Source organism: Dromaius novaehollandiae, chromosome 37, assembly GCF_036370855.1.
Source record: "Dromaius novaehollandiae isolate bDroNov1 chromosome 37, bDroNov1.hap1, whole genome shotgun sequence".
Lineage (NCBI taxonomy): Eukaryota > Metazoa > Chordata > Aves > Casuariiformes > Dromaiidae > Dromaius > Dromaius novaehollandiae.
In genome coordinates, this window is record NC_088136.1 from 344,929 (window position 1) to 369,844 (window position 24,916).

The 24,916-nt window shown below is 73.0% G+C and overlaps 5 protein-coding genes across 11 annotated transcripts in view; 3 read left to right on the top strand and 2 right to left on the bottom strand.

Annotated features, from left to right (window-relative positions):
* The first annotated feature begins 240 nt into the window (after positions 1–240).
* Positions 241–3,795, top strand: FAM3A (FAM3 metabolism regulating signaling molecule A). 2 transcript variants are annotated; one of them, XM_064503487.1, is made up of 8 exons: positions 241–444; positions 534–644; positions 1,669–1,692; positions 1,790–1,913; positions 2,013–2,071; positions 3,029–3,113; positions 3,189–3,315; positions 3,400–3,795. In XM_064503487.1, exons 1-8 carry the CDS (start codon positions 432–434, stop codon positions 3,496–3,498), a joined length of 642 nt encoding a protein of 213 aa, XP_064359557.1. In that variant the 5' UTR covers positions 241–431; the 3' UTR covers positions 3,499–3,795. The 2 variants fall into 2 exon arrangements, with proteins under 2 accessions (XP_064359557.1, XP_064359558.1); XM_064503488.1 differs by lacking the exon at positions 1,669–1,692.
* Positions 3,796–4,127: 332 nt separating this feature from the next.
* Positions 4,128–12,722, bottom strand: G6PD (glucose-6-phosphate dehydrogenase). Of its 2 annotated transcripts, none has more exons than XM_064503479.1 (13): positions 12,623–12,722; positions 12,002–12,123; positions 11,082–11,119; positions 10,861–10,969; positions 10,563–10,780; positions 9,282–9,437; positions 9,080–9,205; positions 8,878–8,971; positions 6,909–7,095; positions 6,596–6,831; positions 6,031–6,107; positions 5,856–5,948; positions 4,128–4,576 (listed from the first exon to the last, which is right to left on the bottom strand). In XM_064503479.1, exons 1-13 carry the CDS (start codon positions 12,675–12,677, stop codon positions 4,486–4,488), a joined length of 1,602 nt encoding a protein of 533 aa, XP_064359549.1. In that variant the 5' UTR covers positions 12,678–12,722; the 3' UTR covers positions 4,128–4,485. The 2 variants fall into 2 exon arrangements, with proteins under 2 accessions (XP_064359549.1, XP_064359550.1); XM_064503480.1 differs by lacking the exon at positions 12,623–12,722 and adding an exon at positions 12,429–12,457.
* Positions 12,723–12,981: 259 nt separating this feature from the next.
* Positions 12,982–18,908, top strand: IKBKG (inhibitor of nuclear factor kappa B kinase regulatory subunit gamma). Of its 5 annotated transcripts, none has more exons than XM_064503481.1 (12): positions 12,982–13,037; positions 13,125–13,348; positions 13,725–14,004; positions 15,427–15,474; positions 15,558–15,681; positions 15,774–15,883; positions 15,963–16,103; positions 16,198–16,294; positions 17,539–17,676; positions 17,755–17,897; positions 18,487–18,548; positions 18,634–18,908. In XM_064503481.1, the coding sequence occupies exons 2-12, from the start codon at positions 13,150–13,152 to the stop codon at positions 18,768–18,770; spliced, it is 1,479 nt and encodes a 492-aa protein (XP_064359551.1). In that variant the 5' UTR covers positions 12,982–13,037; positions 13,125–13,149; the 3' UTR covers positions 18,771–18,908. The 5 variants fall into 5 exon arrangements, with proteins under 5 accessions (XP_064359551.1, XP_064359553.1, XP_064359554.1 ...); XM_064503483.1 differs by having other exon boundaries at positions 17,542–17,676; XM_064503484.1 differs by having other exon boundaries at positions 15,777–15,883.
* Positions 18,904–22,086, bottom strand: LOC135325424 (selenide, water dikinase 2-like). Its single transcript, XM_064503486.1, has 8 exons — positions 21,760–22,086; positions 21,238–21,341; positions 21,050–21,157; positions 20,816–20,970; positions 20,638–20,728; positions 19,717–19,816; positions 19,421–19,633; positions 18,904–19,323 (listed from the first exon to the last, which is right to left on the bottom strand). The coding sequence occupies exons 2-8, from the start codon at positions 21,331–21,333 to the stop codon at positions 19,097–19,099; spliced, it is 990 nt and encodes a 329-aa protein (XP_064359556.1). The 5' UTR covers positions 21,334–21,341; positions 21,760–22,086; the 3' UTR covers positions 18,904–19,096.
* A 1,630-nt stretch (positions 22,087–23,716) lies between these two features.
* Positions 23,717–24,916, top strand: part of LOC135325402 (uncharacterized) — a 3,693-nt gene continuing 2,493 nt past the window's right edge. Inside the window, exons 1-3 of the mRNA XM_064503418.1 lie at positions 23,717–24,068; positions 24,150–24,332; positions 24,411–24,913. Of these exons, the coding sequence (XP_064359488.1) occupies positions 24,017–24,068; positions 24,150–24,332; positions 24,411–24,913 (738 nt within the window). The 5' untranslated portion in view covers positions 23,717–24,016. The remainder of the gene's footprint in view (positions 24,069–24,149; positions 24,333–24,410; positions 24,914–24,916) is intronic.

Here is a 24,916-nt window from a genome sequence, read left to right on the forward strand (position 1 = left end):
GGGAGGGGGGAGGGCGAGGCGGTCTCCGGCGCGGCGTCGTTGCGTCACGGAAGCGACGGAAGGAGGCGGTGCTTCCTGCGCCCTGATTGGCGGTCTCCGCCCGACCGCGTTGACGCTCCCGCCTCCTGATTGGCCGCGGAGGAGGCGGTTCCGCTCGGGACCCACGCGGCGCTGAGGGCCGCCGCGCGCCGATTGGCGGCCGGGGCGCGACCGAGCGCGGTGATTGGCCGGCTGCGCGGCCGGAGGGGGCGGGGCCGGGGCCGGGGCCAGGGCAGGTCTCCGTGTGTCTGTGCGTCGGGGGCGACCGGGAGTCTGTGAGGGGAGTTCCGGGGTCCGGGGGGTCCCGGTGCCCTAAGGGGGGGTGTCCCGGCTCTGACCCCCCCGGTTGCCCCGCAGCCCCAGCGGAGCGGCGCGGGGGCCTCGGCGGCGCCATGCGGCTGGCAGGTAGGTGGGGGGGGGACACGGGCGGGGGGGGGAAGAACCGGGGGGGGCGGCGGGGCGCTGACCCCCCCCCCCCCGTGTCGGTGCCGCAGGGCCGCTGCGCGTGGCGGCCATCGCCGCCTCGGCCGGGCTCACCTGGCTCCTCGTCAGCCTCCTGCTCGGCTCCCCCGGCGCCTTCCCCCCGCTCCAGCGCCTCCTGGCCGGTGAGGCCCGGGGGGGGAGTTGGGGGGCTGGGGGGGGGCAGATGTGGGGCTGGGGGGGGGTTGGGGGGCCAGAGGCGGTAGTGCTGGGGTTTGGGGTAGGTCTGGGGCCGGGAGGTAGTTGTGGGGCTGGAGGGGGGTGACGCTGGGTCGGGGGGGGCAGATGTGGGCCTGGGGGGCTACTGGGGGGCTGGAGGAGGTAATTCTGGGGTCGGGGGGGGTAATTTGGGGGAGATTTGGGGCTGGTGGGGGGCAGCTGGGGGGCTGGATCTGGGGGTGGGGGGGCAGATGTGGGGCTGGGGGGGCAATTCTGGGTCGGGGGGGCCAGGTATGGGTCTAGAGAGGGTAATTGTGGGTCGGGGGGGGCAGATATGGGTCCGGAGGGGGTAATTCTGGGGCTGGGGGGGCAGATGTGGGGCTGGGGGGGCAATTCTGGGGCTGGGGGGATAGCTGGGGGGGGCAGAGGGGGCAATTCTAGGTCGGGGGGGCAGATATGGGGCCAGGGGGGTCAATTCTGGGGCTGGGGGGGCTGGATCTAGGTCTGGGTGGGCAGATGTGGGGCTGGGAGGGCAATTCTGAGGCTGGGGGGCAGCTGGGGGGCTGGATCTAGGGCTGGGGGGGCAGATGTGGGGCTGGGGGGGCTGGATCTAGGTCTGGGGGGGCAGATGTGCGGCTGGGGGGGCTGGATCTAGGTCTGGGGGGGCAGATGTGGGGCTGGGGGGGCTGGATCTAGGTCTGGGGGGCAGATGTGGGCTGGGGGGGCTGGATCTAGGTCTGGGGGGGCAGATGTGGGGCTGGGGGGGCTGGATCTAGGTCTGGGGGGGCAGATGTGGGGCTGGGGGGGCTGGATCTAGGTCTGGGGGGGCAGATGTGGGGCTGGGGGGGCTGGATCTAGGCCTGGGGGGGCAGATGTGGGGCTGGGGGGGCTGGATCTAGGGCTGGGGGGGCAGATGTGGGGCTGGGGGGGCTGGATCTAGGTCTGGGGGGGCAGATGTGGGGCCGCCCCCCACCGCCTCCGTCCCCGCAGGCCCCGACTCCCCCGCCACGGCAGGTAGGTGACGCGGCCCCTCGGCCCCCCCGGGGGTGCGTGTGGGGCCCGGAGCCCCCCGGGGGGGGGGTGACGCGTGCCCCCCCCCCCCCCCCCGCAGCCCCCCGCCCGCGGCGCTTCAAGTGCGGCCTGGCCCGGCCCTGCCCCCGGCACCACTTCGCCTTCCGCCTCGTCAGCGGCGCCGCCAACGTCGTCGGCCCCAAGATCTGCCTCGAGGACAACATGTGAGGGGGGGCCCCGGCGTCCGGGGGGGGGCAGGAGTCCGGGGGGGGGGGGGGGCCTGGCGTCCGCACGGTGCTAATTGCCCCCCCCCCTCGTTACAGGCTGATGAGCAGCGTGAAGAACAACGTGGGGCGGGGGCTCAACATCGCCCTGGTGAACGGTGAGGGGGCAAATGGGGGGGGGGTTGTATATGGGGGGGGTTGGGGGGGGGTAACTGCCCCCAGTGGGGGGGGCTGGGGGATAAATACCCCCCCCCGGGGCAGTGGGGGGGGCTTAGGGGGGTAATTGCCCCCCCCAGGGCAGTGGGAGGGGGTTCAAGGGGGGTAATTGCCCCCCCCAGGGCAGTGGGAGGGGGCTTAGGGGGGTAATTGCCCCCCCCCAGGGCAAAGGGGGAGGGTTTGGGGGGGGTAATTGCCCCCCCCAGGCAGTGAGGAGGGTTTGGGGGGGGTAACTGCCCCTGTCCCCCCCCAGGCGTCAGCGGTGACCTGATCGCGGCGCAGGCCTTCGACATGTGGGCGGAGGTGAGCGGCCGGGGGGGGGGCAGCGCGTTTTGGGGGCAGTCCAGGGGGGTTTGGGGCCCTTCGGGGGGGGGGGATTTTAACTTTCCCCTCCCCATTTCCACAGTGTGTTTTTTTTGGGGGGGGGGGCACTGCCTTTTGGGGGCAATTCAAGGGGGATTTGAGGCCTGGGGGGGGGGAGATTTTAACAGTCTTTTTCTCCATTTCCAGTGTGTTTTTGGGGGGGGGGGGCAGTGCCTTTTGGGGGCAATCCAGGGGAGTTTGGGGTCTTGGGGGGGGGGAAACGTTAACAATTTCTTTCCCATTTCCACAGCCTGTTTTGGGGGGGGGGGGGGTGAAGCGCATTTTGGGGGAAACCCAGGGGGATTTGGGCCCTTTGGGGGGGGGGGGGGCGATGGCCCATTCAGGGCCATTCAGGGGCAAATGGGGGGGGGGGGGCAGCGCGTTTTGGGGGGGTCCCCACGAAGCAGCGACTTGCCCGTTGCTTTACCTTGTATTTAACAGGGCCGGGGGGGGGGTGGTTGGTATTTTGGGGGCGCGGGGGGGGTGTAGCCCCCCCCCCCCCGTCCCCCCCCCCGCGTGACCGCGGCCGCCGGCAGACGTGAACGAGCTGCTCAAGTTCATCCGGCCGCTGCACGAGGGGACGCTGGTGTTCGTGGCCTCCTACGACGACCCGGCCACCAAGTGAGGGGGGGGCACAGCGGGGGGGGGGGGGGGCACAGCGCGGGGGGGGCACCCAGCCACGTGTCCCCCCCCCAGGCTGACGGAGGAGACGCGGCGGCTCTTCGGGGAGCTGGGCAGCGCCGTGGCCAAGGACCTGGCCTTCCGCGACAGCTGGGTCTTCGTGGGGGCCAAGGGGGTGCGCGACAAGAGCCCCTTCGAGCAGGTGAGCCGGGGGGGGGCACGGGGGGGGGGCTGGGGGCGCGGGGGGGGCCGCGGTGACCCCCCCCCCCCGGTCCCCGTGTCCCAGCACGTGAGGAACAGCCGCGGCTCCAACAAGTACGAGGGGTGGCCCGAGGCGCTGGAGATGGAGGGCTGCATCCCCCGGCGCACCGCCGACCCCCAGTGACGCCCCCGGGGGGGGGCACAGCGGCCCCGGGGGGGGCACCACCCCCCCAGGGTGTCACCGTCCCGCTGCGGTGTCACCGTCCCCCGCGGTGTCCCCAGTTGGGGGGTGACAACACCGCTCGGTCCTACAGCCGTGTTGTGTCCCCCCCCCCGGTGATGGGGGGGGTCACAGCTGTGTCCCCCCCCCCACAGTGACACATGGGGGTCACAGCTGTCCCCCCCCCCCGGTGGTGACACATGGGGGTCACAGTTGTGTGTCCCCCCCCCTCCATGGGGGCAAATAAACACTGGGCCCAAACAGGTGGCTGCGACTCTGCTTGGGGGCCCAGGCGTCCGGGGGGGCTCCTCTGACCCCCCCCCCAAAATAATGGGGGTAATTAGGGCCTGGGGGTCATTAAGGGAAGGAGGTAATTAGGGACTGGAATGGGGGGTGTTAAGGGCGGGGCAGGGGGTAATTAGGGCTTGGGGGTCATTAAGGCAGGGGGTAATTAGGGACTGGAGTGGGGCGGGGGGGGTAATTAGGTGCCTGGGGTTAACGAGGGCCCCCGGGGCCGTTAACGAGGGGGGGGGGAGCTGGGCATCATTAGGGCCAGGGCCTTAATTAATCAATTAAGACTCGTGGAAGCCGGGCGGGGTTAACGAGGGGCTTTATGAGGGGTGACTTGGTCCCAGGTGGGAGGGGCCTCCCGGTGCCCCCCCCCCCGGGGAGGGGGCCCAGGCGTCCGGGTGCTGCCCCCCCCCCCCCCAGCCGTGGGGCCAGGAGGATGCCGTGGGGCAGGGCGGGGGGGGGGGCAGCTCCCTGAGCACGGCCGGGGCCCCTGGAGTGTCACGCGAGGAGGGGGCGGGGGGGGTGTGGGGCAGCCGTGGGGCGGCCGTGGGGCTCAGAGCTCGTGGGGATTCACTCAGCAGCAGGTGTCACGCAAGGAGGGGCTGCGGGGCGGGGGGCTGTGGGGCGGCGCCGTGGGGCGCCGTGGGGCAGCCGTGGGGCTCAGAGCTTGTGGGGGTTCACCCAGCGGTAGGTGCCCTCGTACTGGAAGCCGGCGCGCTTCAGCAGCTCGTCCGCCTCCGCCGGGCCCCGGCTGGGGGGCAGCGCGTTAGGGGGCTGCCCCATGGGCCCCCACCCTGCCCCATGGCACCCCACAGCCCCCCATGCTGCCCCACAGCAGCCCTTAGATCCCACAACCTGCTCCATGGACCTCCAACCCTGCCCCATGGCAACTCCCGGACCCCCAACCCTGCCCCACAGCACCCCCTTGACCCCCAAACCTGCCCCGTGGATCTTCATGCCTGCCCCACAGCCCTCCAGGCCTGCCCCACAGCACCCTGCCAGCCCCCAAACCTGCCCCATGGACTTCCAACCCTGCCCCATGGCAGTCCATAGACCCCCAACCCTGCCCCCCGGCACACTGCCAGTGCCCACCCCTGCCCCACGGTGCCCCACAGCCCCCCACTCTGCCCCACGGGCCTCCAGTCCTGCCTCCTGGCAGCCCCCGGACCCCCAACCCTGCCCCACTGCACCCCATCAACCCCCAACCCTGCCCCACGGCCCCCAACCCTGCCCCACGGCACCCTGCCAGTGCCCACCCCTGCCCCATGGTGCCCCACAGCCCCCCACTCTGCCCCACGGGCCTCCACTCTGCCCCACGGCCCCCCGCCCTGCCCCATGGGCCCCCAGTCCTGCCCCATGGCACCCCGCAGCCCCCCATGCTGCCCCACAGCAGCCCTTAGACCCCACAACCTGCCCCATGGATCTCCAACCCTGCCCCATGGCAACTCCCAGATCCCCAACCCTGCCCCACAGCACCCCAATGACCCCCAAACCTGCCCCACAGCCCTCCAAGCCTGCCCCACAGCACCCTGCCAGCCCCCAAACCTGCCCCATGGACTTCCAACCCTGCCCCATGGCAGTCCATAGACCCCCAACCCTGCCCCACGGCACCCTGCCAGTGCCCACCCCTGCCCCACGGTGCCCCACAGCCCCCCACTCTGCCCCACGGGCCTCCAGTCCTGCCTCCTGGCAGCCCCCGGACCCCCAACCCTGCCCCACTGCACCCCATCAACCCCCAACCCTGCCCCACGGCCCCCAACCCTGCCCCACGGCACCCTGCCAGTGCCCACCCCTGCCCCATGGTGCCCCACAGCCCCCCACTCTGCCCCACGGGCCTCCAGTCCTGCCTCCTGGCAGCCCCCGGACCCCCAACCCTGCCCCACTGCACCCCATCAACCCCCAACCCTGCCCCACAGCAATGCACAGCCCTCCAACTCTGCCCCACACCACCCCACAACCCCCTGCAAGCCCCCTACCCCCCCCCAGAGCCCCCGCGCCTGCCCCACGGCCGCCCCACGGCCGCCCCTCACCTGCCGTAGAGGTAGGGGATGGGCTTCTCCCCCCGGGCCTCGATGGCGTGCAGCAGCGGCGTGAAGATGCGCCAGGCCTCCCGCAGCTCGTCACTGGGGGGGCAGGAGGTCAGCCACGGGGGGGGCCCCCCCACGCCCCCCCCCAGCCCCCCAGCTCCCCCCGACGCCCCCCGACCTGCGCACGAAGTGCATCTGGTTGCCGCAGAAGACGTCGAGGATGAGGCGCTCGTAGGCGTCCGGCAGCTTCACGTCCTGCCCGGGGGGAGACGCCGGACGGGGGGGGTTACGGGGGGACACCTGGAGGTCCGGGGTGTGGGGCAGGGGGGGGAATGGGGGGGCGGCTTGGGGGTCCCCGGAGCCCGGTGGCGTTTGCCGTAGCATTTCGGGGGTGGATTTGGGGGACATTGGGGCGGATTTGGGGGCGCGGAGGGCTGTTTTCACCGCGGTGGCACCTCGAGATGGTCTCCCCGAGCGTCGAGGGGCCGCGGGTGGCTTCGGGGAGCCCCGGGGGGGCGATTCGGGGGTCCCGGGAGCCGAGCAGTGTTTGCTGTAGCATTTGGGGGGCGTCAGGGCAGATTTGGGGGACATTGGGGCGGATTTGGGGGCGCGGAGGGCTGTTTTCACCGCGGTGGCACCTCCAGATGGTCTCCCCGAGCGTCGAGGGGCCGCGGGTGGCTTCGGGGAGCCCCGGGGGGGCGATTCGGGGGTCCCGGGAGGCGGCTTTGGGGAGGGGGAGGCACCTTGTAGCGGTTGCCGTAGGTGAGGTCGAGCTCGGACTCCTCGGGGTTGAAGAACATGCCGGGCTTCTTGGTCATCATCTTGGCGTAGACGGCCTCGTCGGGCTGCACCCGCACCACCAGCTCGTTGCGCTTGCACTGCCGCTGGAAGATGTCGCCCGGCACCTCGCGGAACTGCAGCCGCACCTCGGCCTTGCGCTCGTTGAGGGCCTTGCCGCAGCGCAGCACGAAGGGCACGCCTGCCGCGGGGCCGGCGTCACCGCGGGGCCTCGTCCCCGTCCCCGCCGCCGCCGCCGTCCCCGCCGCCGCCGCTCACCGTCCCAGCGCTCGTTGGCCACGCGCAGCACGGCGGCGGCGAAGGTGGCCGTGGTGGAGCCTGGCGGCACCGTGGCGTCGTCCAGGTAGCCGTTGCGCGCCTCGCCCTCGCCCTCGGGGTTGCCCACGTACTGGCCCAGCACCACGTCCTCCGGCTGCACCTCCGCGATGCACTTGAGCACCTTCACCTGGGGACGGCGGGGACGCGACACGCTCGCGAAGCCCCCCCGGATGCCGCCCGCCTTCCCCCGGGGACGGTGGGGACGCGACACGCTCGCGAAGCCCCCCCGGATGCCGCCCGCCTTCCCCTGGGGACGTTGGGGACGCGACACGCTCGCGAAGCCCCCCCGGATGCCGCCCGCCTTCCCCTGGGGACGTTGGGGACGCGACACGCTCGCGAAGCCCCCCCGGGTGCCGCCCGCCTTCCCCTGGGGACGGTGGGGACGCGACACGCTCGCGAAGCCCCCCCGGATGCCGCCCGCCTTCCCCCGGGGACGTTGGGGACGCGACACGCTCGCGAAGCCCCCCCGGATGCCGCCCGCCTTCCCCCGGGGACGTTGGGGACGCGACACGCTCGCGAAGCCCCCCCGGATGCCGCCTACCTTCCCCTGGGGACGGTGGGGACGCGACACGCTCGCGAAGCCCCCCCGGATGCCGCCCGCCTTCCCCTGGGGACGTTGGGGACGCGACACGCTCGCGAAGCCCCCCCGGATGCCGCCCGCCTTCCCCCGGGGACGGTGGGGACGCGACACGCTCGCGAAGCCCCCCCGGATGCCGCCCGCCTTCCCCTGGGGACGTTGGGGATGCGACACGCTCGCGAAGCCCCCCCGGATGCCGCCCGCCTTCCCCTGGGGACGTTGGGGACGCGACACGCTCGCGAAGCCCCCCCGGGTGCCGCCCGCCTTCCCCTGGGGACGGTGGGGACGCGACACGCTCGCGAAGCCCCCCCGGATGCCGCCCGCCTTCCCCCGGGGACGTTGGGGACGCGACACGCTCGCGAAGCCCCCCCGGATGCCGCCCGCCTTCCCCCGGGGACGGTGGGGACGCGACACGCTCGCGAAGCCCCCCCGGGTGCCGCCCGCCTTCCCCCGGGGACGGTGGGGACGCGACACGCTCGCGAAGCCCCCCCGGATGCCACCCGCCTTCCCCCGGGGACGTCGGGGACGCGACACGCTCGCGAAGCCCCCCCGGATGCCGCCCGCCTTCCCCTGGGGACGGCGGGGACGCGACACGCTCGCGAAGCCCCCCCGGATGCCGCCCGCCTTCCCCTGGGGACGTTGGGGACGCGACACGCTCGCGAAGCCCCCCCGGATGCCGCCTACCCTCCCCTGGGGACGTTGGGGACGCGACACGCTCGCGAAGCCCCCCCAGATGCCGCCCGCCTTCCCCCGGGGACAGCGGGGACGCGACACGCTCGCGAAGCCCCCCCGGGTGCCGCCCGCCTTCCCCCGGGGACGGTGGGGACGCGACACGCTCGCGAAGCCCCCCCGGATGCCGCCCGCCTTCCCCCGGGGACGTTGGGGACGCGACACGCTCGCGAAGCCCCTTAGATGCCACCTCGGGGCCCCCCGGGAGCTGCTAGACGCCCCCAAAGCGCCGGGGAAGGACCCGACCGGGCCTCAACCCGTCCCCCCCGGGGCTCCGGACGCGGCTCAGTGCCTCCAAACCCCCCCGAGGACCTAAAATGTCTCCGTGACCCTCTAAAAGCCCTCAGCGGGGCTCTGAAGCCCTCAGCGCTGCTTTAAAACGGCCGAAAACCCCCTAAACCGCCTTAAAAAGCGCACGGAGCCTTTTAAGAGCGACGCGGAACGTCCCCCGGTCCCGTCCAACCGCCCCGGAAGGGCTCCGAACCCCTCGGCAGCCCCTCAAAGCTCATCTAAGACGCGACCCGGCTCCTCCGAAACGGCCCGGGGGACGGGACCGCGGGGCGGCCGTGGGGCAGCCGTGGGGCGGCCGTGGGGCGGGCCCACCTTCTCGTCCCGCACGTCGTCGGGGTCGGTGGAGGCCGGCTTCTCCATGGCCACGAGGCAGAGCATCTGCAGGAGGTGGTTCTGCATCACGTCCCTGCGGCGGGGCGGAGAGAGGGGTCGGCGGGGGCCCCCCGGCGTCCCCAAAACGTCCCCAAACATCCCCAAACCGTCCCCAAAACGTCCCCCAAACGTCCCCGCTCACCGGATGATGCCGAAGTCGTCGAAGTAGCCGCCGCGGCCCTCGGTGCCGAAGGGCTCCTTGAAGGTGAGCACCACGCAGGCGATGTTGTCCCGGTTCCAGATGGGCCCGAAGATGCGGTTTCCGAACCTGGGGGCGGGCGGGGGGGCGTGAGCGTGAGGGGGGGCCCGGACGCCGGGGCCCCCCCCGCGCCCCCCGCGCCCACCTGAGCACCATGAGGTTCTGCACCATCTCCTTGCCCAGGTAGTGGTCGATGCGGTAGATCTGCTCCTCGCGGAAGAGGCTGCTGATGTGGTCCGAGAGGGCGTTGGAGCTGGCCAGGTCGCGCCCGAAGGGCTTCTCCACGATCACCCGGTTCCAGCTGCCGACGGGCGGCGGTTGGGGGGCTGGGGGGGGGGGGGCTGCTGCCCCACGGCGCCCCGCCACCCCCATCGGCACCCGCGGGCGCCGACCTCGGGGCTCCCCGTCTTCACCCGTGGGTGCCGGCCACACATGTCCCCACGTCCCCTGCCCCACATCTCCCCACGTCCCCCCCGGCCCCACATCTCCCCCTGCCCACCCTGGTCCCCAGCCCCACATCTCCCCACGTCCCCCCCAGCCCCACATCTCCCCACGTCCACCCTGGTCCTGAGCCCCACATCTCCCTATCTCCACCCCAGTCCCCAGCCCCACATCTCCCCACATCCACCATGGTCCCCAACCCTGTGTCTCCCCTTGTCCCCCTGGTCCCCAGCCCCACATCTCCCCCTGTCCCCCCCGGTCCCCAGCCCCACATCTCCCCACGTCCACCCCGGCCCCCAACCCCACATCTCCCCATCTCCACCCCGGTCCCCAGCCCCATGTGTCCCCACGTCCCCCCCGGCCCCGAGCCCCACGTCTCCCCATCTCCACCCGTGGGCACCAGCCCCACATGTCCCCACATCCACCCTGGCCCCCAGCCCCACGTCTCCCCACATCCCTCCCGGTACCCAGCCCCACGTCTCCCCATCTCCATCCATGGTCCCCAACCCCACGTGTCCCCACGTCCCCCCCGGCCCCGAGCCCCACATGTCCCTGTGTCCCCCCTGGTCCCCAGCCCCACATGTCCCCACATCCACCCTAGTCCCCAGCCCCACATCTCCCCATCTCCACCCCGGTCCCCAGCCCCACATGTCCCTGTGTCCCCCCTGGCCCCCAGCCCTACGTGTCTCCCCATGTCCCCCCTGGCCCCCAGCCCCACATCTCCCCCTGTCCCCCCTAGTCCCCAGCCCCACATGTCTCCACGTCCCTCCCAGTCCCCAGCCCCACATGTCTCCCCGTGTCCCCCCTGGCCCCCAGCCCCACGTCTCCCCACATCCCTCCCGGTCCCCAGCCCCACGTCTCCCCATGTCCCCCCTGGCCCCCAGCCCCACATGTCCCTGTGTCCCCCCCGGTCCCCAGCCCCACATCTCCCCATCTCCACCCCGGTCCCCAGCCCCACGTGTCTCCCCGCGCCCCCCGCGCTCACCCCGGCCCCATGCAGGCCTGGCGGATGTGGCGGGTGACGGGCGCGTAGACGCTGGGCGGCAGGGCCAGGTAGAAGAGGCGGTTGGCGCGGGCGCCGCCGGGCAGGGCCCGCACGTGGGCGTCCAGCCGCTCGAAGGCGCCCGCCTCCCCGTACTGCCCCGCCACGTAGCTGCTGCGGGCGAAGAAGGCGTCGAGGCGGGCGCCGTCCGCGGGGGAGGCCTGGGGGCGGCGGCGGGGGGGGTCAGCGCGGGGGGGTGGCCCCTTTGGGGGGGGGGGCGCGGGGGGGGGGCGCAGGGCACCTTGAGGTAGGGCTGGGTCTGCTGGCGGATCTGCGCCACGGTGAGGGGCGTCCGGGCGAAGCCCACCACGTGCGTGTCGTCTGGCAGCAGCCCGTCGCGGAAGAGCCACCTGCGGGGCGACGGTTATGGGGGGGGGGGGGGGACACGCGGCTCCGTGAGCCCCCCCCCCGCACCCCGCGGGGGGGTGACAGCAGCGCGGGGGGGGACAGGGGAGGCCGTACCAGATGGTGGGGTAGATCTTCTTCTTGGCCAGGTCGCCCTGCGGGAGGAAGAGGAGGAGGAAGAGGAGGAGGCTGAGACCGGCCACAACTCGGCTCCGCGATGGCCGGCCCGGCCCCGCCCCGCTCGTTACCCGGGGGGGGGGGGATTAACGAGGCAGGGGAATGCGCTGAGTCAGGGGTGGCCCGAGGCTGGCGACAGCGGCGCCCCGCCCCGCTCGCGGCCTTACACAACCCGCCGCCGCCGGTGTTTAGCTAAGGGGTGTTGGGCAACGAGGCGGCGAAGGGACCCAGGCGTCCGGGCGCGGCCCGGCCCCCGCACGCCGCCGCCGCCTGACGGGGAAGTGGCAGGAGCCGCTTATCTCCGGCAAACACTGATAGCGGGGGGGATCCTCATCCCCCCCCCCCCCCGGCGGGCCCAGGCGTCCGGGCAACCCCCGCCTCCTCCTCTCACCCCAGGGGACCCAGGCGCCCGGGCCGGGCCCCTCCCCCCCACACCCTGCACGGGAAACACCGGCATCCCTGGCCCGGCCTGCTCCCGGGGGGCCCAGGTGTCCGGGCACCTCCCCCACACACACCCAGGGGTCCAGGTGCCCCCCCCCACCATGGGGCCCAGGCGTCCGGGCATCCCCCCCCCGACGATACCCAGGGGTCCAGGTGCCCCCTGAGGGACCCAGGCGTCCGGGCACCCCCCCACGATACCCAGGGGTCCAGGTGCCCCCCCCCCCACCATGGGGCCCAGGCGTCCGGTCCCCTTTCCCTCCCCCACAGAGAAGTGGGGCTGCCGAGGGCCCAGGCGTCCGGGACGGCACATGACGCTCCATCTTCTTCCCCTTCCCCCCCCCGCCGCGCGGAGAGGACCCAGGCGTCCGGGCCGGGGCGGGGGGGGGTGTGGGGGGTGTGGGGGAAGTTCCCCCCCTCACCGAGGCGCCGAGGATGATGAAGACGTGGGGGTCGCCCTGGAGGAAGGTGTCGTCGCGGCACAGCTCCTGCCGCAGCATCCCGCACACCTCCGAGCGGCTCAGCTCCTGCCCCGCCATTGGCCCTGGGGGGGGGGAGAGGCGGCGGGGGGGGGCGGTGTGGGGCAGGGCGGTGTGGGGCAGGGCAGGGCGGGGGGGGGGCCGAGGGGGGGCAGGGCACTGCCGCCTCCTGCCCCGCCCCCCCCGGCCCTCCTGCCCCACTTCCCCCTCTATTGCCCTGCCCCCCCCACTGCCCCCAACGCCCCCTTATTGCCCCCCCACTACCCCCCCGCCCAGCTCCCCCCACCCCCAACCCCCCCCAACTGCCCCAGCCCCCCCAACTGCCCCCCCCACCCTCCCCATTACCCCCTTGGCCCCCCAGCCCAGCTACCCGCGTTGCCCCCGCGCCCCACAACTGCCCCCAGCCCCCCATCGCCCCCCATTTCCAACTGCCCCCACTTCCCCCCCTCTATCGGCCCCCATTTCCAACTGCCCTCCACACACACAACTGCCCCGCCCCCCCCGCCCCGACACGCCCCCCTCCCCCTAATTACCCCCCTTAATTACCGCCCGCCCCGCCCCCACCTGCCCCCTCCGGCCGCGCCACCGCCGCTCCCCTCACGCTCGCGCGGCTCCCCATTTTCCCCGCGCCGGCCCCGCCCCGCCGGCCCCCCGCGCCGGCCAATCGTCGCGCGGCACCCCGCGATGCAACCAATGGCGAGGGAGCGGGGGCGGGGCCTCGCCCACCGCCCCGCCCCGCCGGCCAATGGCGAGCCGCAGCACCGCCCCGAAGCGGCGGGCCCCTGCGCGCGCGGCCAATGGGCGGCCGCGAGGGGTGGGGCGCGGTATCCCCCCAACCTTCTCCGCGCCATGACACCTACCGAGGCGGAAGTATTGCCGTGCGTTCTGGCGGAAGTGCTGCGGGGCGTCCTGCTCCCGGTGCCGCTTCCGCTTCCGGCGGAAGGAGGAAGCGCGGCCGTGAGGAGCGCGGCGCTCGCAGGTACCGCGGCCCCTTCCCGGTGTCGGGGCCGCGCCGCTGCCCCCGCGGTGCGAGCGGCCCTCAGCGCCCGCCGCGCTCTCCCCGCAGGCGCCCGGGGCCGGCAGGCGCGCGGATGAGCGGCGCCCGGTGGCGGCGGCCCGCGGACATGGTGCAGCCCGGCGGCGGCGGCAGCGGCGGCCCGGGGCCGGTCGCGGGGTTGGGGCCGGAGCCCGGCGCGGCGGGGGAGGAGGCGGCGCCGGGCCGGGGCCCGCCGGAGCCGGGGAGCCCCGAGGGGCTGCAGCGTCTCTTGGCCGAGAACCGTGACCTCAAGGGTGAGCGGGGACCCGCGCGTCCGGGCACTGGGGGCGGCGCTGGGGCGACCGGGAGGCACTGGGGAGTGGGGTGAGGGGAAACTGGGGTGACTGGGAGGCCCTGGGGGGCCGGACTGGGGGTTCTGGGGTGACTGGGAGGCACTGGGGGGAAACTGGGGTGACTGTCAGGCCCTGGGAGGCCAGACTGGGGGTCCCGGGGCGACTGGGAGGCTCTGGGGAGTGGGACTAGGGGGAAACTGGGGGGACTGGGAGGCTTGGGGGGGGGACTGGGAGGCGCTGGGATCGCAGACCAGTCAGTGCCCAGCAAGGTGCTGCTGGGAGCACTGGGACCCCCGCTGACCCCCCCATGTTGTCCCCCCCCCCCCCCCCCCCGCAGAGGCGCTGCGGCGCAGCAACGAGGCGCTGCGGCGGCGCTGCGACGACTTCCGGCGCTGGCAGGCGGCACAGCGGGACGAGCGCGACTTCCTGCTGGGCCGCTTCCGGCAGGCCCGGGCCCTGGTGGAGCGCCTGCGCGCCGAGGCCGCCCCCCGGCCCCCCCCGAGCCCCCCCGCCGCCCCCCGCCGCCGGCCCCGGGACCAGGACGGCGGTGACACCGACGCCCCCGACGCCCCCCCGGAGCCGCCCCGCGAGCTGGAGGTGCTGCAGGGCGACGGCAGGTGAGGACGGGGGCGTCGCGACTGTCCCCGTGTCACATTGGGGGCGTCCCCATAGCGCGTGGGGGTGCTGGGATTGTCCCCACAGTGCTCAGGGGCGACGGGATTGTCCCCATGGGGCACCGGGGTTGTCCCCGTAGCGCTGCGGGGTGCCGGGGTCGTCCCCACGGGGCGCTCGGGGGTGCCGGGTTCGTCCCCACATCACACTGGGGTCGTCCCCATAGCGCATGGGGCGCCACGATTGTCCCCATAGCGCATCGGGGTCGTCCCCATAGCACTCGGGGGCACTGGGATCGTCCCCATAGCGCATCGGGGTCGTCCCCATAGCACTCGGGGGCACTGGGATCGTCCCCATAGCGCATCGGGGTCGTCCCCATAGCACTCGGGGGCGCCGGGATCGTCCCCACATCACACTGGGGTCGTCCCCATAGCGCATGGGGCGCCACGATCGTCCCCATAGCGCATCGGGGTCGTCCCCATAGCACTCGGGGGCACCGGGATCGTCCCCACATCACACTGGGGTCGTCCCCATAGCGCATGGGGCGCCACGATTGTCTCCATAGCGCATCGGGGTCGTCCCCATAGCACTCGGGGGTGCCGGGATCGTCCCCATAGCACTCGGGGGCACTGGGATCGTCCCCATAGCGCATCGGGGTCGTCCCCATAGCACTCGGGGGCACTGGGATCGTCCCCATAGCGCATCGGGGTCGTCCCCATAGCACTCGGGGGCGCCGGGATCGTCCCCACATCACACTGGGGTCGTCCCCATAGCGCATGGGGCGCCACGATCGTCCCCATAGCGCATCGGGGTCGTCCCCATAGCACTCGGGGGCACCGGGATCGTCCCCACATCACACTGGGGTCGTCCCCATAGCGCATGGGGCGCCACGATTGTCTCCATAGCGCATCGGGGTCGTCCCCATAGCACTCGGGGGTGCCGGGATCGTCCCCATAGCACTCGGGGGCACTGGGATCGTCCCCATAGCGCATCGGGGTCGTCCCCATAGCACTCGGGGGCGCCGGGATCGTCCCCACGTCACACTGGGGTCGTCCCCATAGCGCATGGGGCGCCACGATTGTCCCCATAGCGCATCGGGGTCGTCCCCATAGCACTCGGGGGCACTGGGATCGTCCCCTATAGCGCATCGGGGTCGTCCCCATAGCACTCGGGGGCGCCGGGATCGTCCCCATAGCGCATCGGGGTTGTCCCCGGGCTGCCCAGGGGCACCGGGCTCGTCCCCACGTCACTTGGGGGGGGGCACCGGGCTCGTCCCGTCACTTGGGGGGCACTGGGTCTGTCCCCATGTCGCTTGGGGGGCACCGGGCTCGTCCCGTCACTTGGGGGGCACTGGGTCTGTCCCCACGTCGCTTGGGGGGCACCGGGCCCACTCGGGGGGCACCGGGCTCACGGCGCTCTCCCCCCAGGCCCCCCGCGGACCTGCTGCAGCAGCGCCTGACGGCGGCGGAGGCCGAGTGAGTGCCGGGCCGGGGGGTCGCTGTGGGGCGCGCCGTGGGGCAGCCGCGCCCCCTGACCCCCCCCCGCGTCCCCCCCCCAGGCAGGCGGCGCTGCGGGAGGCGCTGGAGGCGGCGCGGGCGGCGCGGGCGCAGGCGGAGGCCCGGGCGCAGGAGGCGGCGCGGCAGGCGGAGCTGCAGCTGCAGGCGCTGCGGCGGCAGCTGGAGGTGGGCACGCGCCGGGGGGGGCACGGGGGGGACACAGAGCCACCCCACGCCGTGTCCCCCCCCCCCTTGGTGACACCGCGGTGCCACCGCAGCAGGACAAGGCCTCGGTGAAGGCGCAGGTGACCTCGCTGCTGGGGGAGCTGCAGGAGAGCCAGAGCCGCCTGGAGAGCAGCCGGCGGGAGCGGGGCGAGCTGGAGCACAGGTCGGGTGACACGGTGACGGGGCACAGCGCGACGGGTACAGCGCGACGCGGTCTCCGTGGTGACGCGGCCTCCCCGCAGGGCGCGGGCGGCCGGGGAGCGGTGCCGGGCGCTGGAGGAGGCGGCGGCCGCCCACAGCCTGCAGCTGGACCAGCTGCGGCTGCAGGTGCAGAACCTGGAGGCCGCCCTGCGCGTGGAGCGTCAGGGGGCCACCGAGGAGAAGTGAGTGGGGACGCCGGGGGGGCGGGGGGGGGGGACGCCGCCGTCCCCTCTTCGTCCTCCTCCTCCTCCTCCTCCTCACGCCCCGGCCCCGCAGGCGCAAGCTGGTGCAGCTGCAGGTCGCCTACCACCAGCTCTTCCAGGAGTACGACACCCACATGAAGGCCAGCCTCGGCGACAGCAAGCGCGCCCAGGTGGGCCCCGCCGCGGGGACGGGGACGGGGACGGGGACGGCGCCTCGGCCAGCTCCGAGGTGGCTCCCGGTCGTCGTTGGGGGCTGCTTGGGGCGTTCGGTGGCGCCGAGGTGGCTCCTGGCTCCATTTCTGGTCCCTCGGGCAACTGGGGTGGCTCCTGGCCCCATTTCTGGTCTCCTTGGGGTCTCCAGGGTGGTTCTTGGTCCCGTTTTTGGTCCCTTTGGGGTCTCTAGGGTGGTTTCTGGGCCCATTCCTGGTCTTCTTGGGGTCCCCAGCATGGCTCCTGGTCCTGTTTCCGGTCCCTTTGGGGTTTCTAGGGTGGTTCTTGTTGCTGTTTCTGGTCTCCTTGGGGTTTTTAGGGTAGTTTCTGGTCCCTTGGCCAACTGAGGTGGCTCCCAGTTCCATTTCTGGTCCCCTTGGGGGTCTCCAGGGTGGTTCCTGGTCCCATTTTTGTTCCCCTTGGGGTTTCTAGGGTGGTTTCTGGTCCCCTTGAGGTCTCCAGGGTGGTTCTTGGTCCCGTTTCTGGTCTCCTTGGGGTCTCCAGGGCGGTTCTTGGTCCCGTTTCTGGTCCCTTCAGAGCTCCGGGTGGCACAAGGGTGGCTCCCAGTTCCATTTCTGGTCCCCTCGGGGTCTCCAGGGTGGTTCCTGGTCCCATTTCTGGTCCCTTGGCCAACTGGGGTGGCTCCTGCTCCTCTTTCTGGTCCATTCAGGGCTTTGAGGGTCTCCAGGGTGGTTCCTGGTCCCATTTTTGGTCCCTTTGGGGTCTCTAGGGTGGTTTCTGGGCCCATTCCTGGTCTCCTTGGGGTCCCCAGCATGGCTCCTGGTCCTGTTTCCGGTCCCTTTGGGGTTTCTGGGGTGGTTCTTGTTGCTGTTTCTGGTCTCCTTGGGGTTTTTAGGGTAGTTCCTGGTCCCATTTCTGGTCTCTTGGCCAACTGGGATGGCTCCCAGTTCCATTTCTGGTCCCCTTGGGGTCTCCAGGGTGGTTCCTGGTCCCATTTTTGTTCCCCTTGGGGTTTCTAGGCTGGTTTCTGGTCCCCTTGGGGTCTCCAGGGTGGTTCTTGGTCCCGTTCCCGGTCCCCTCGGGGTCCCCAGCGCGGTTCCTGGTCCCCCTGGGCCGCCCGGGGTGGCTCCCAGCCCCGTTTCTCACCCCGTTCGTCCCCTGGCCCCGCTCCTGCCCCCCGCGCCGGTTCCGGGGTCGCCCCGGCGGTGACGGGGACGGTGACGGGGCCGGGGCCGGGGCGCAGCAGCTGGCGGAGGCGGTGGCGCAGCTGCAGCAGGCGGAGGAGGCGCTGGTGGCCAAGCAGGAGCTCATCGACAAGCTCAAGGCCGAGGCGGAGCGGCACCGCGCCACGCTGGAGACCATCCCCGTGCTGCAGGCCCAGGTGGGGCGCCGGGGGGGCGGGGGCACGCCGTGGGGCGGCCCCACACATCGGGGGTGACGCGGCGGCCCCCCCGCGCAGGCGGACATCTACAAGGCGGACTTCGAGGCGGAGCGGGCGGCGCGGGAGCAGCTGCACGCCCAGCGCGAGAGCCTGCAGGAGAGCCTGGCCCAGCTGCAGCGCCACTGCGAGAAGCTGCGCGCCGACGCCGAGGGCACCGCCTGGTCCGTGCCCGCCCCACGGAGCCGCCCCACGGAGCCGCCCCCAGGCCCCACAACCGCCCCCAGGCCCCACAACCACCCCCAGGCCCCACGAAATGCATCCAGGCTGCACGAACCGTCCTGGACCCAACTGCCCCACGGCGACACGAGCGCCTGGGCAGCGCGCTGTGCCCCCTAACTGCCCCACAACCTGCCCCCACACCCCATGGAGCCACCCCTGCGCCCCACAACCTGCCCCAGGAGCCCCCAGCCTGCCCCACACACCCCCTAGCTGCCCCATGGCCACTCCAACTGCCCCTGTGCTGCCCAACTTGCCCCCTACTCAACTGCCCCACACTGACACGAGCCCCCCACAAAATGCCCCCGACCCACCTGCCCCACACCGACACGAGCACCCACGCCTGTGCCCCCAAACTGCCCTGAGACCCCCCCAAGCCTGCCCCACACTGTGCCCCCCCATCCTGATGCCTCCCTGACCCCCTCAGGCCCCCATTTCCCCCCCCCCACCCCTAAATCCCCCCTTTTGGACCCCCTAGGGCTGCCTGCAGCTCCCCAATCCCCCCCACCCCCTATCTCCCCCCCCCCCCCGCAGGGCCCGCATGGAGGAGATGAGGAACCGGCACTCAGAGCTGCGGGCCCCGGCACCCCCGGGGGGTGAGTAAACAGGGCGGGGGGGGGGGGAGGTTGTGGGGCGCCGTGGGGCGGCGGCGACACTGCCCATGTCCGTGTCCCCCCCCAGGCTACGGCGGGCTGGCGCTGGCGGCCCCCCCACGCGCCCCCCCGGAGGAGCAGCCCGACTTCTGCTGCCCCAAGTGCCAGTACAAGGCGCCCGACATGGACACGCTGCAGATCCACGTCATGGACTGCATCAAGTGAGGCCGCCCGCCCCACGGCGCTGCCCCACGGCGCTGCCCCACGGCCCCCCCCGCGGCCCCCCCCCCCCCCCCGTGCCTTCGCATTAAACCCAGGGAGCCCCCGCGGCGCCGCCCCCCCGCAGCAGCCGGGGCGCTACGAGTCACGGCGTCTGTTTATTCGCCCCCGTTTCGGCCCCGTTTCGCCCCGAGCGGCGGCGGCGCGGGAGGGGGGCGCCCCGCCCCCGCCCCTCGGGGGGGCTTCGGCCCCTCCCAGCCCGGGGCCGGGTTTCCGGGGAGGGGCGTCACGCGGAGGGGCGAGGGCGGGGCGGGGGGGGGGCCCCCCCGGGCTCAGGGGGCGTCGTCGGGGGGGCCGGCGGCGGGGTCGGGGGGCGCGGGGGGGGCGCCGCGGGGCGTCACCTCGATGAGGCGGGGCTTGTCGATGATGCGGGCGCCGCGGGGGCCCTTCTCCACGATGCCGATGATCCAGGCCTGGTGGCCCTCGCCCCGCTTGGGCGCCTTGATCTCGGCGCAGAAGCGGGCCGCCTGCTCCCGCGGCAGGCACACCAGCAGCCCCCCTGCGGCGGCGGCACGGGGGGGGGGGGGTCAGCGCCGCCCCACACGCGCGCCGTGGGGCGCCCCACGCCGTCCCCGTCCCCCCCCCGCCGTGCTTACCGGAGGTCTCGGGCGAGGTGCCCTGCAGCAGCCCGAAGCGGCCGCCGCAGGCCTTGCTGACGGCCGCCATCTTGGCGATGACGGGCAGGTTGTGGATGACGAAGGCCACCTCGTGCCGCTGCTGCTTGGCCAGGTTCTGCGCGTGGCCCAGGATGCCGAAGCCCGTGATGTCGGTGGCCGCGTGGGCGTTGAAGGTGTGCATCAGCCCGGCGGCTGCGGGGCGGGGCGAGGCCCGGGGGGGTCAGCGCGGCCGTGCCCCCCCCCTGCAGCCCCCCCCGGCCCCCCCCACCACCTACCGGTGCGGTTGAGCATGGCCATGCTGAACATGGCCTCCTGGTAGGCCAGCTCCACGTCCTCCCGCGACACCACCAGCTTGATCTTGTTCCACCGCTCCGGCTGCGGGGACACCACGTTGCGCCTGAGCTCCATCCATCCGTTCCTCCATCCGTTCCTCCATCCGTTCCTCCATCCATCCATCCATCCACTACACCATGCCTGAGCTCCTCCATCCATCCATCCATCCGTTCCTCCATCCCTCCCTCCATCTGTCCCTCCATCCATCCATCCACTACACCATATCTGAGCTCCTCCATCCATCCATCCATCCGTTCCTCCATCCGTCCATCCATCCCTCCCTCCCTCCATCTCCTCCATCCATCCATCCACTACACCATATCTGAGCTCCTCCATCCATCCATCCGTTCCTCCATCCGTCCCTCCATCCATCCATCCACTACCCCATGCCTGAGCTCCTCCATCCATCCATCCATCCGTTCCTCCATCCATCCATCCATCGCTCTGTCCCTCCATGCATCCATCCATCCCTCCCTCCATCTCCTCCATCCATCCATCCACTACACCATGCCTGAGCTCCTCCATCCATCCATCCATCCGTTCCTCCATCCATCTTTCCATCCCTCTGTCCATCTGTCGCTCCGTCCATCTGTCCCTCCATTCCTCTGTCCCTCCATGCTTCCATCCATCGCTCCCTCCATCCCGCCATCCACCCATCCATCTCTCCCTCCATCCCTCCATCCACCACACTGAGCCTGAGCTCCTCCATCCATCCATCCGTCCGTCCCTCCATCTGTCCATCCATCCCTCTGTCTGTCCCTCTGGCCATGCCATGCCATGCCTGAGCTCCTCCATCCCTCTGTCCATCCATTTTTCCGTCCCTCCCTCCGTCCCTCCGCCCGTCCCCCCCGCCGCCCACTCACGTTGTCCAGCCACTGGTGGGCGCTGACGGCCACCTGGGTGCCCAGCGGCTTGGTGAGCACCAGCACGTCGCCGGGGACGGCGCTGTCGGGCCTGGGGGGGGGACGCCGTCAGCACGAGGGGCCCCCCCGGCTGCCCCCGCCCCCCCCCGTGTCCCGTGTCCCCCCCCCGCGCGCTCACATGATGAACTCGTTGGGCTGGCACACCACGGTGGCCACGCCGCCCACGATGACCCAGGGGTTCAGCACCGTCTGGCCGCCCGTCACCGAGGTGCCGCCGTCCTCCGCCGCGTCCCGGAAGCCCTTCACGATCAGCGGCATGACCTTCTCCCGCTCCTGGGGGGCGCAGAGGGTCACGGCGGCGCCCGGCCCCCCCCCCCCCCGCTGCCCGGTGCCCCCCCGGGCCCCCCCTCACCTCCTCGGTCATCTTCTGGCTGACGCTGAGCAGCATGAGCATGTTGTCGCACTCGGTGATGCCCATGGCGTAGAGGTCGCTCAGCACGTTGGCACAGGCGATGCGGCCCTGCGGGGCGGGGGGGTCACGCCGGGGCCCCCGGGGGGGGGGGTCCCGCGGCCGCGGGGGGGGGGCGGGGGGGTCGTTACCATCATGTAGGGGTCCTCCACGAGGGGGTAGAAGAAGTCGGTGGTCTGCACGAGGGACAGGCCGCCGTGGCGCAGGGGGATGACGCAGGAGTCCATGCCGATGCCTGGGGGGGCGCGGGCGTCAGACGGGGGGGTCCCTCCCCGCCCCGCAGCCCCCCGCCCCCTACGCAACCCCCCCAAACCACGGCTTTTCCCCCCATTCCCCCTCCCCTGCCTTTCCCCTCCCCCCACAGACTCGCGGCTCTTATCTCGCCAAGGGCCGGGCCGGGCGGGCTCCTCCAAGGGGCCAAGGTCGCCCCCACCACGTGCCTGCGGCCGTCCCTCCCCCAAGGCCGCCTGTTTTCCCCGGCCGGGCCCTTCCCAAGGCCTCGCCGCCCCCCCGGGGCCCTTCCCAAGGGCGCCCCCCCCCATAGCCGCCTCCTGATCCCCCCCAGCCGCCTCCTGAGCCGCCTCCCCCCCCCCAGCCGCCTCGCGGGCTCCCTCCCGCGCCCGGCCCCCTCGCGCGGCCCCGTCTCCCCTCACCGAGCGTGGGCGCCCCGCCGGGCTCCGGCTCCGGCGCGGGCCCCTCTCCGGCAGCCGCCAGCCCGGAGCGCGGCCCGCTGAGTCCCGCCAGGAGCCTGAGCAGCGTCTCCTGCGGGACCTTGCAGCCTCAGCCGCGCAGCTCGCCGTAGCCCGTGAGGCGCCAGCCCGGGTCGAGGCCCAGCGCGGCGGGCTCGAAGGGCCGGTAGCCGGCGGGGACGGCCCCGGCCGGGGCCAGCGCGCCCGAGGGGGACCCGGCCAGCGCCGCCATCTTGCTCTGCCGCCGAGCCGTGCGGGGAGCGGCGGGCGGCGCGCGCGGCGGCCGGAGGGGGCGGGGCCGGCCGCGGGCGGGACGCGATTGGGCGGGCGCCGCGGGGGCGGGGCGGCCCGCGCTGGCGGGGATTGGGCGGCCGCTGGAAGGGGGCGGGGCGCGCCGAGGCCGCAGGCGATGGGGCGGCCAATAGACGGGGCGAGGATCGCGCAACTGCGAGGGCGGGGGGGGCGGGAGGATCCGAGTGGGCGGTGATTGGATGAGTGCTAGAGGAGGGGTGGCCAGGGATTGGACAGCCCCCGGAGGGGGCGGGGCGGCGCTGGGAGGGCGGGGATTGGCCGAGTGCCTGCGGGGGGGGGCGGGTGCACGAGGCAGGCAGGGATTGGGCGCCTGCGAGAAGGGGCGGGGATGGGGCAGGTGCAGGAAGGGGCGGGGCGGGCTGAGGAGCGGTGGGGTCAGCGCGGGCGGGCGGCCATTAGAAAGAGCGGGGACAGTGCGAAGTGCTGAAGCAGGCGGGAGCCGCGCGGGGCAGGATGTTGTGCAGGCGTTGGAAACGGCAGGAACGGGGCTTGGGGGAGCATTAAAAATGATGGGAACAAGCACCGGGTAGCTTGTTGTGTCTCTCTTAAAACGGGCGGAAAGGGCACGAGGCGGGTGGTTGCATAACCGTTCCAAAGGGCAGGAGCGGCGCGAGACGGGCGCTTGTGCGGCCGTTCCAAAGGGCGGGAGCAGCACGAGAGGGGGAGCCGTTCCAAAGGGCGGGAATGGCACGAGGCGGGCGCTTGTGCGACCGTTAAAAAGGGCGGGAAGGGCGTGAGGGAGGTGGCTGTGTAGCCGTTAAAAAGGGCGGGAAGGGCGTGAGACAGGGGTCCGTTAAAAAAGGCGGGAAGGGCGTGAGGGAGGTGGTTGTGCAACCGTTGAAAAGGGCGGGAAGGGCGCGAGACGGGGGTCTACTAAAAAGGGCGGGAAGGGCGTGAGGGAGGTGGTTGTGCAACCGTTAAAAAGGGCGGGAAGGGCGCGAGACAGGGATCCGTTAAAAAGGGCGGGAAGGGCGTGAGGGAGGTGGTTGTGCGACCGTTAAAAAGGGCGGGAAGGGCACGAGACAGGTGCTTGCGTGACCGTTAAAAAGGGCGGGAAGGGCGCGAGACAGGTGCTTGCGTGACCGTTAAAAAGGGCGGGAAGGGCGCGAGACAGGTGCTTGCGTGACCGTTAAAAAGGGCGGGAAGGGCGCGAGACAGGTGCTTGCGTGACCGTTAAAAAGGGCGGGAAGGGCGCGAGACAGGTGCTTGCGTGACCGTTAAAAAGGGCGGGAAGGGCGCGAGACGGAGGTCGGTTAAAAAGGGCGGGAAGGGCGCGAGACAGGTGCTTGTGCGGCCGCTAAAAAGGGCGGGAACAGCGCGAGACGGGGGGGGGGGTCGGACAGCTGTTCGAAGGGGCGGGGCTGGCGCACGGCCGCCGATTGAGGGGGGTGGAGGAGGCGGGCCCCGCGGGTTCTCATTGGCCGGCTGCAGGGGGCGGGCCGCGAACCGGCCGGCCCGGCTCAGGGGGCGGGGCCGCCCGAGGAGCGGGCGGTGATTGGCGGTCTTCGGGGGCTGGGCGGGAGCAAGGGGAAGGCTGGTTGCGGCCCGTGACGTCAACGCAGGTGTGACGTGTCCAGGTGTTCAGGAGCAGGATGCGGGGCCCCACCCGCTCCGCTTCCTCCCGCGGTCCCCGCTTCCGCGGTGTCCACGGTCCTCCCGGGTGGCGCCTTCCTGCCCGCGCCGCGCTCTGTGGCCGTTCCCCGTGGCCCTGTCTAGCCGCGCTTCCCGCGCTCTATGGTAGCGGCGGTCCGCCCCTGCGGCTTTCCGGGCCGCTCTAGCCGGGCGGCCCGCCCCTGCAGGGCGCGCTCTATGGTCCTGCGGCGGGGCCCGCTCTAGCCGCGCGCTCGGTGGCCGGAAGCGGCGCGCGCGCCACGCGGAAGCGCCGCGCCGTCGCCGGGCAGGTGCCACCATGGCAGCGCCGGCGGCGGGCGGCGGCGGCGCGGAGCCGGGCCCGTCGGCAGGTGAGGCGCGGCGGGCGGCGGCCGGTCGGGGCGGGCCCGCGGCGGGCCCGGCCTGACGCGGCGGCGGTGGGTGTCGCGCAGCCTCGCGGCGGCTGAAGTACGCCAGCCTGGCGGTGCTGGTGGTGCAGAACGCCTCGCTCATCCTCAGCATCCGCTACGTGCGCACGCTGCCCGGCGAGCGCTTCCTCGCCACCACGGCCGTCGTCATGGCCGAGGTGCTCAAGGGCGGCGCCTGCGTCCTGCTGCTGCTGCTCCAGCACCGCGGTGAGTGCCGCCCCCCGGCCCCCCCCCCCCCCCCGCGGGCCCCCCCCCCCGGCCGCGCTGACCGGGCTGTGCCCGCAGGCAGCGTGCGGCAGACGGCGGCGGCGCTGCAGGCGGCGGTGCTGGGGCAGCCGGGCGACACGCTGCGCCTGGCGGTGCCCTCGCTCATCTACACGCTCCAGAACAACCTGCAGTACGTGGCCATCTCCAACCTGCCCGCCGCCACCTTCCAGGTGCCGCCCCCGGCCCCGCGCCCCTCGCGCCGGCCCTGGCCCCGCGGCGGTGGCCGTGTCCCCACGGCGGTGGCCGCGTCGCTGTCCCTGTCCCCACGGCGGTGGCCGCGTCCCTGTCCCCACGGCGGTGGGCGTGTCCCTGTCACCATGGTGGTGGCCGTGTCCCTGCCCCTGGCCCCACGGTGCTGTCGCTGTCCCTGTCGCTCACCCCGTGGTGGTGTCCCCATCCCCACGTCGCTGTCCATTGCCCCACACCCCCGCCCCCACAGCCATGGCGGTGTCCCCAACCCCATGTCCCTCACTCCATGGTGGTGTCCCCATCCCCAAGTCCGTCTCCCCACCACCACGGTGGTG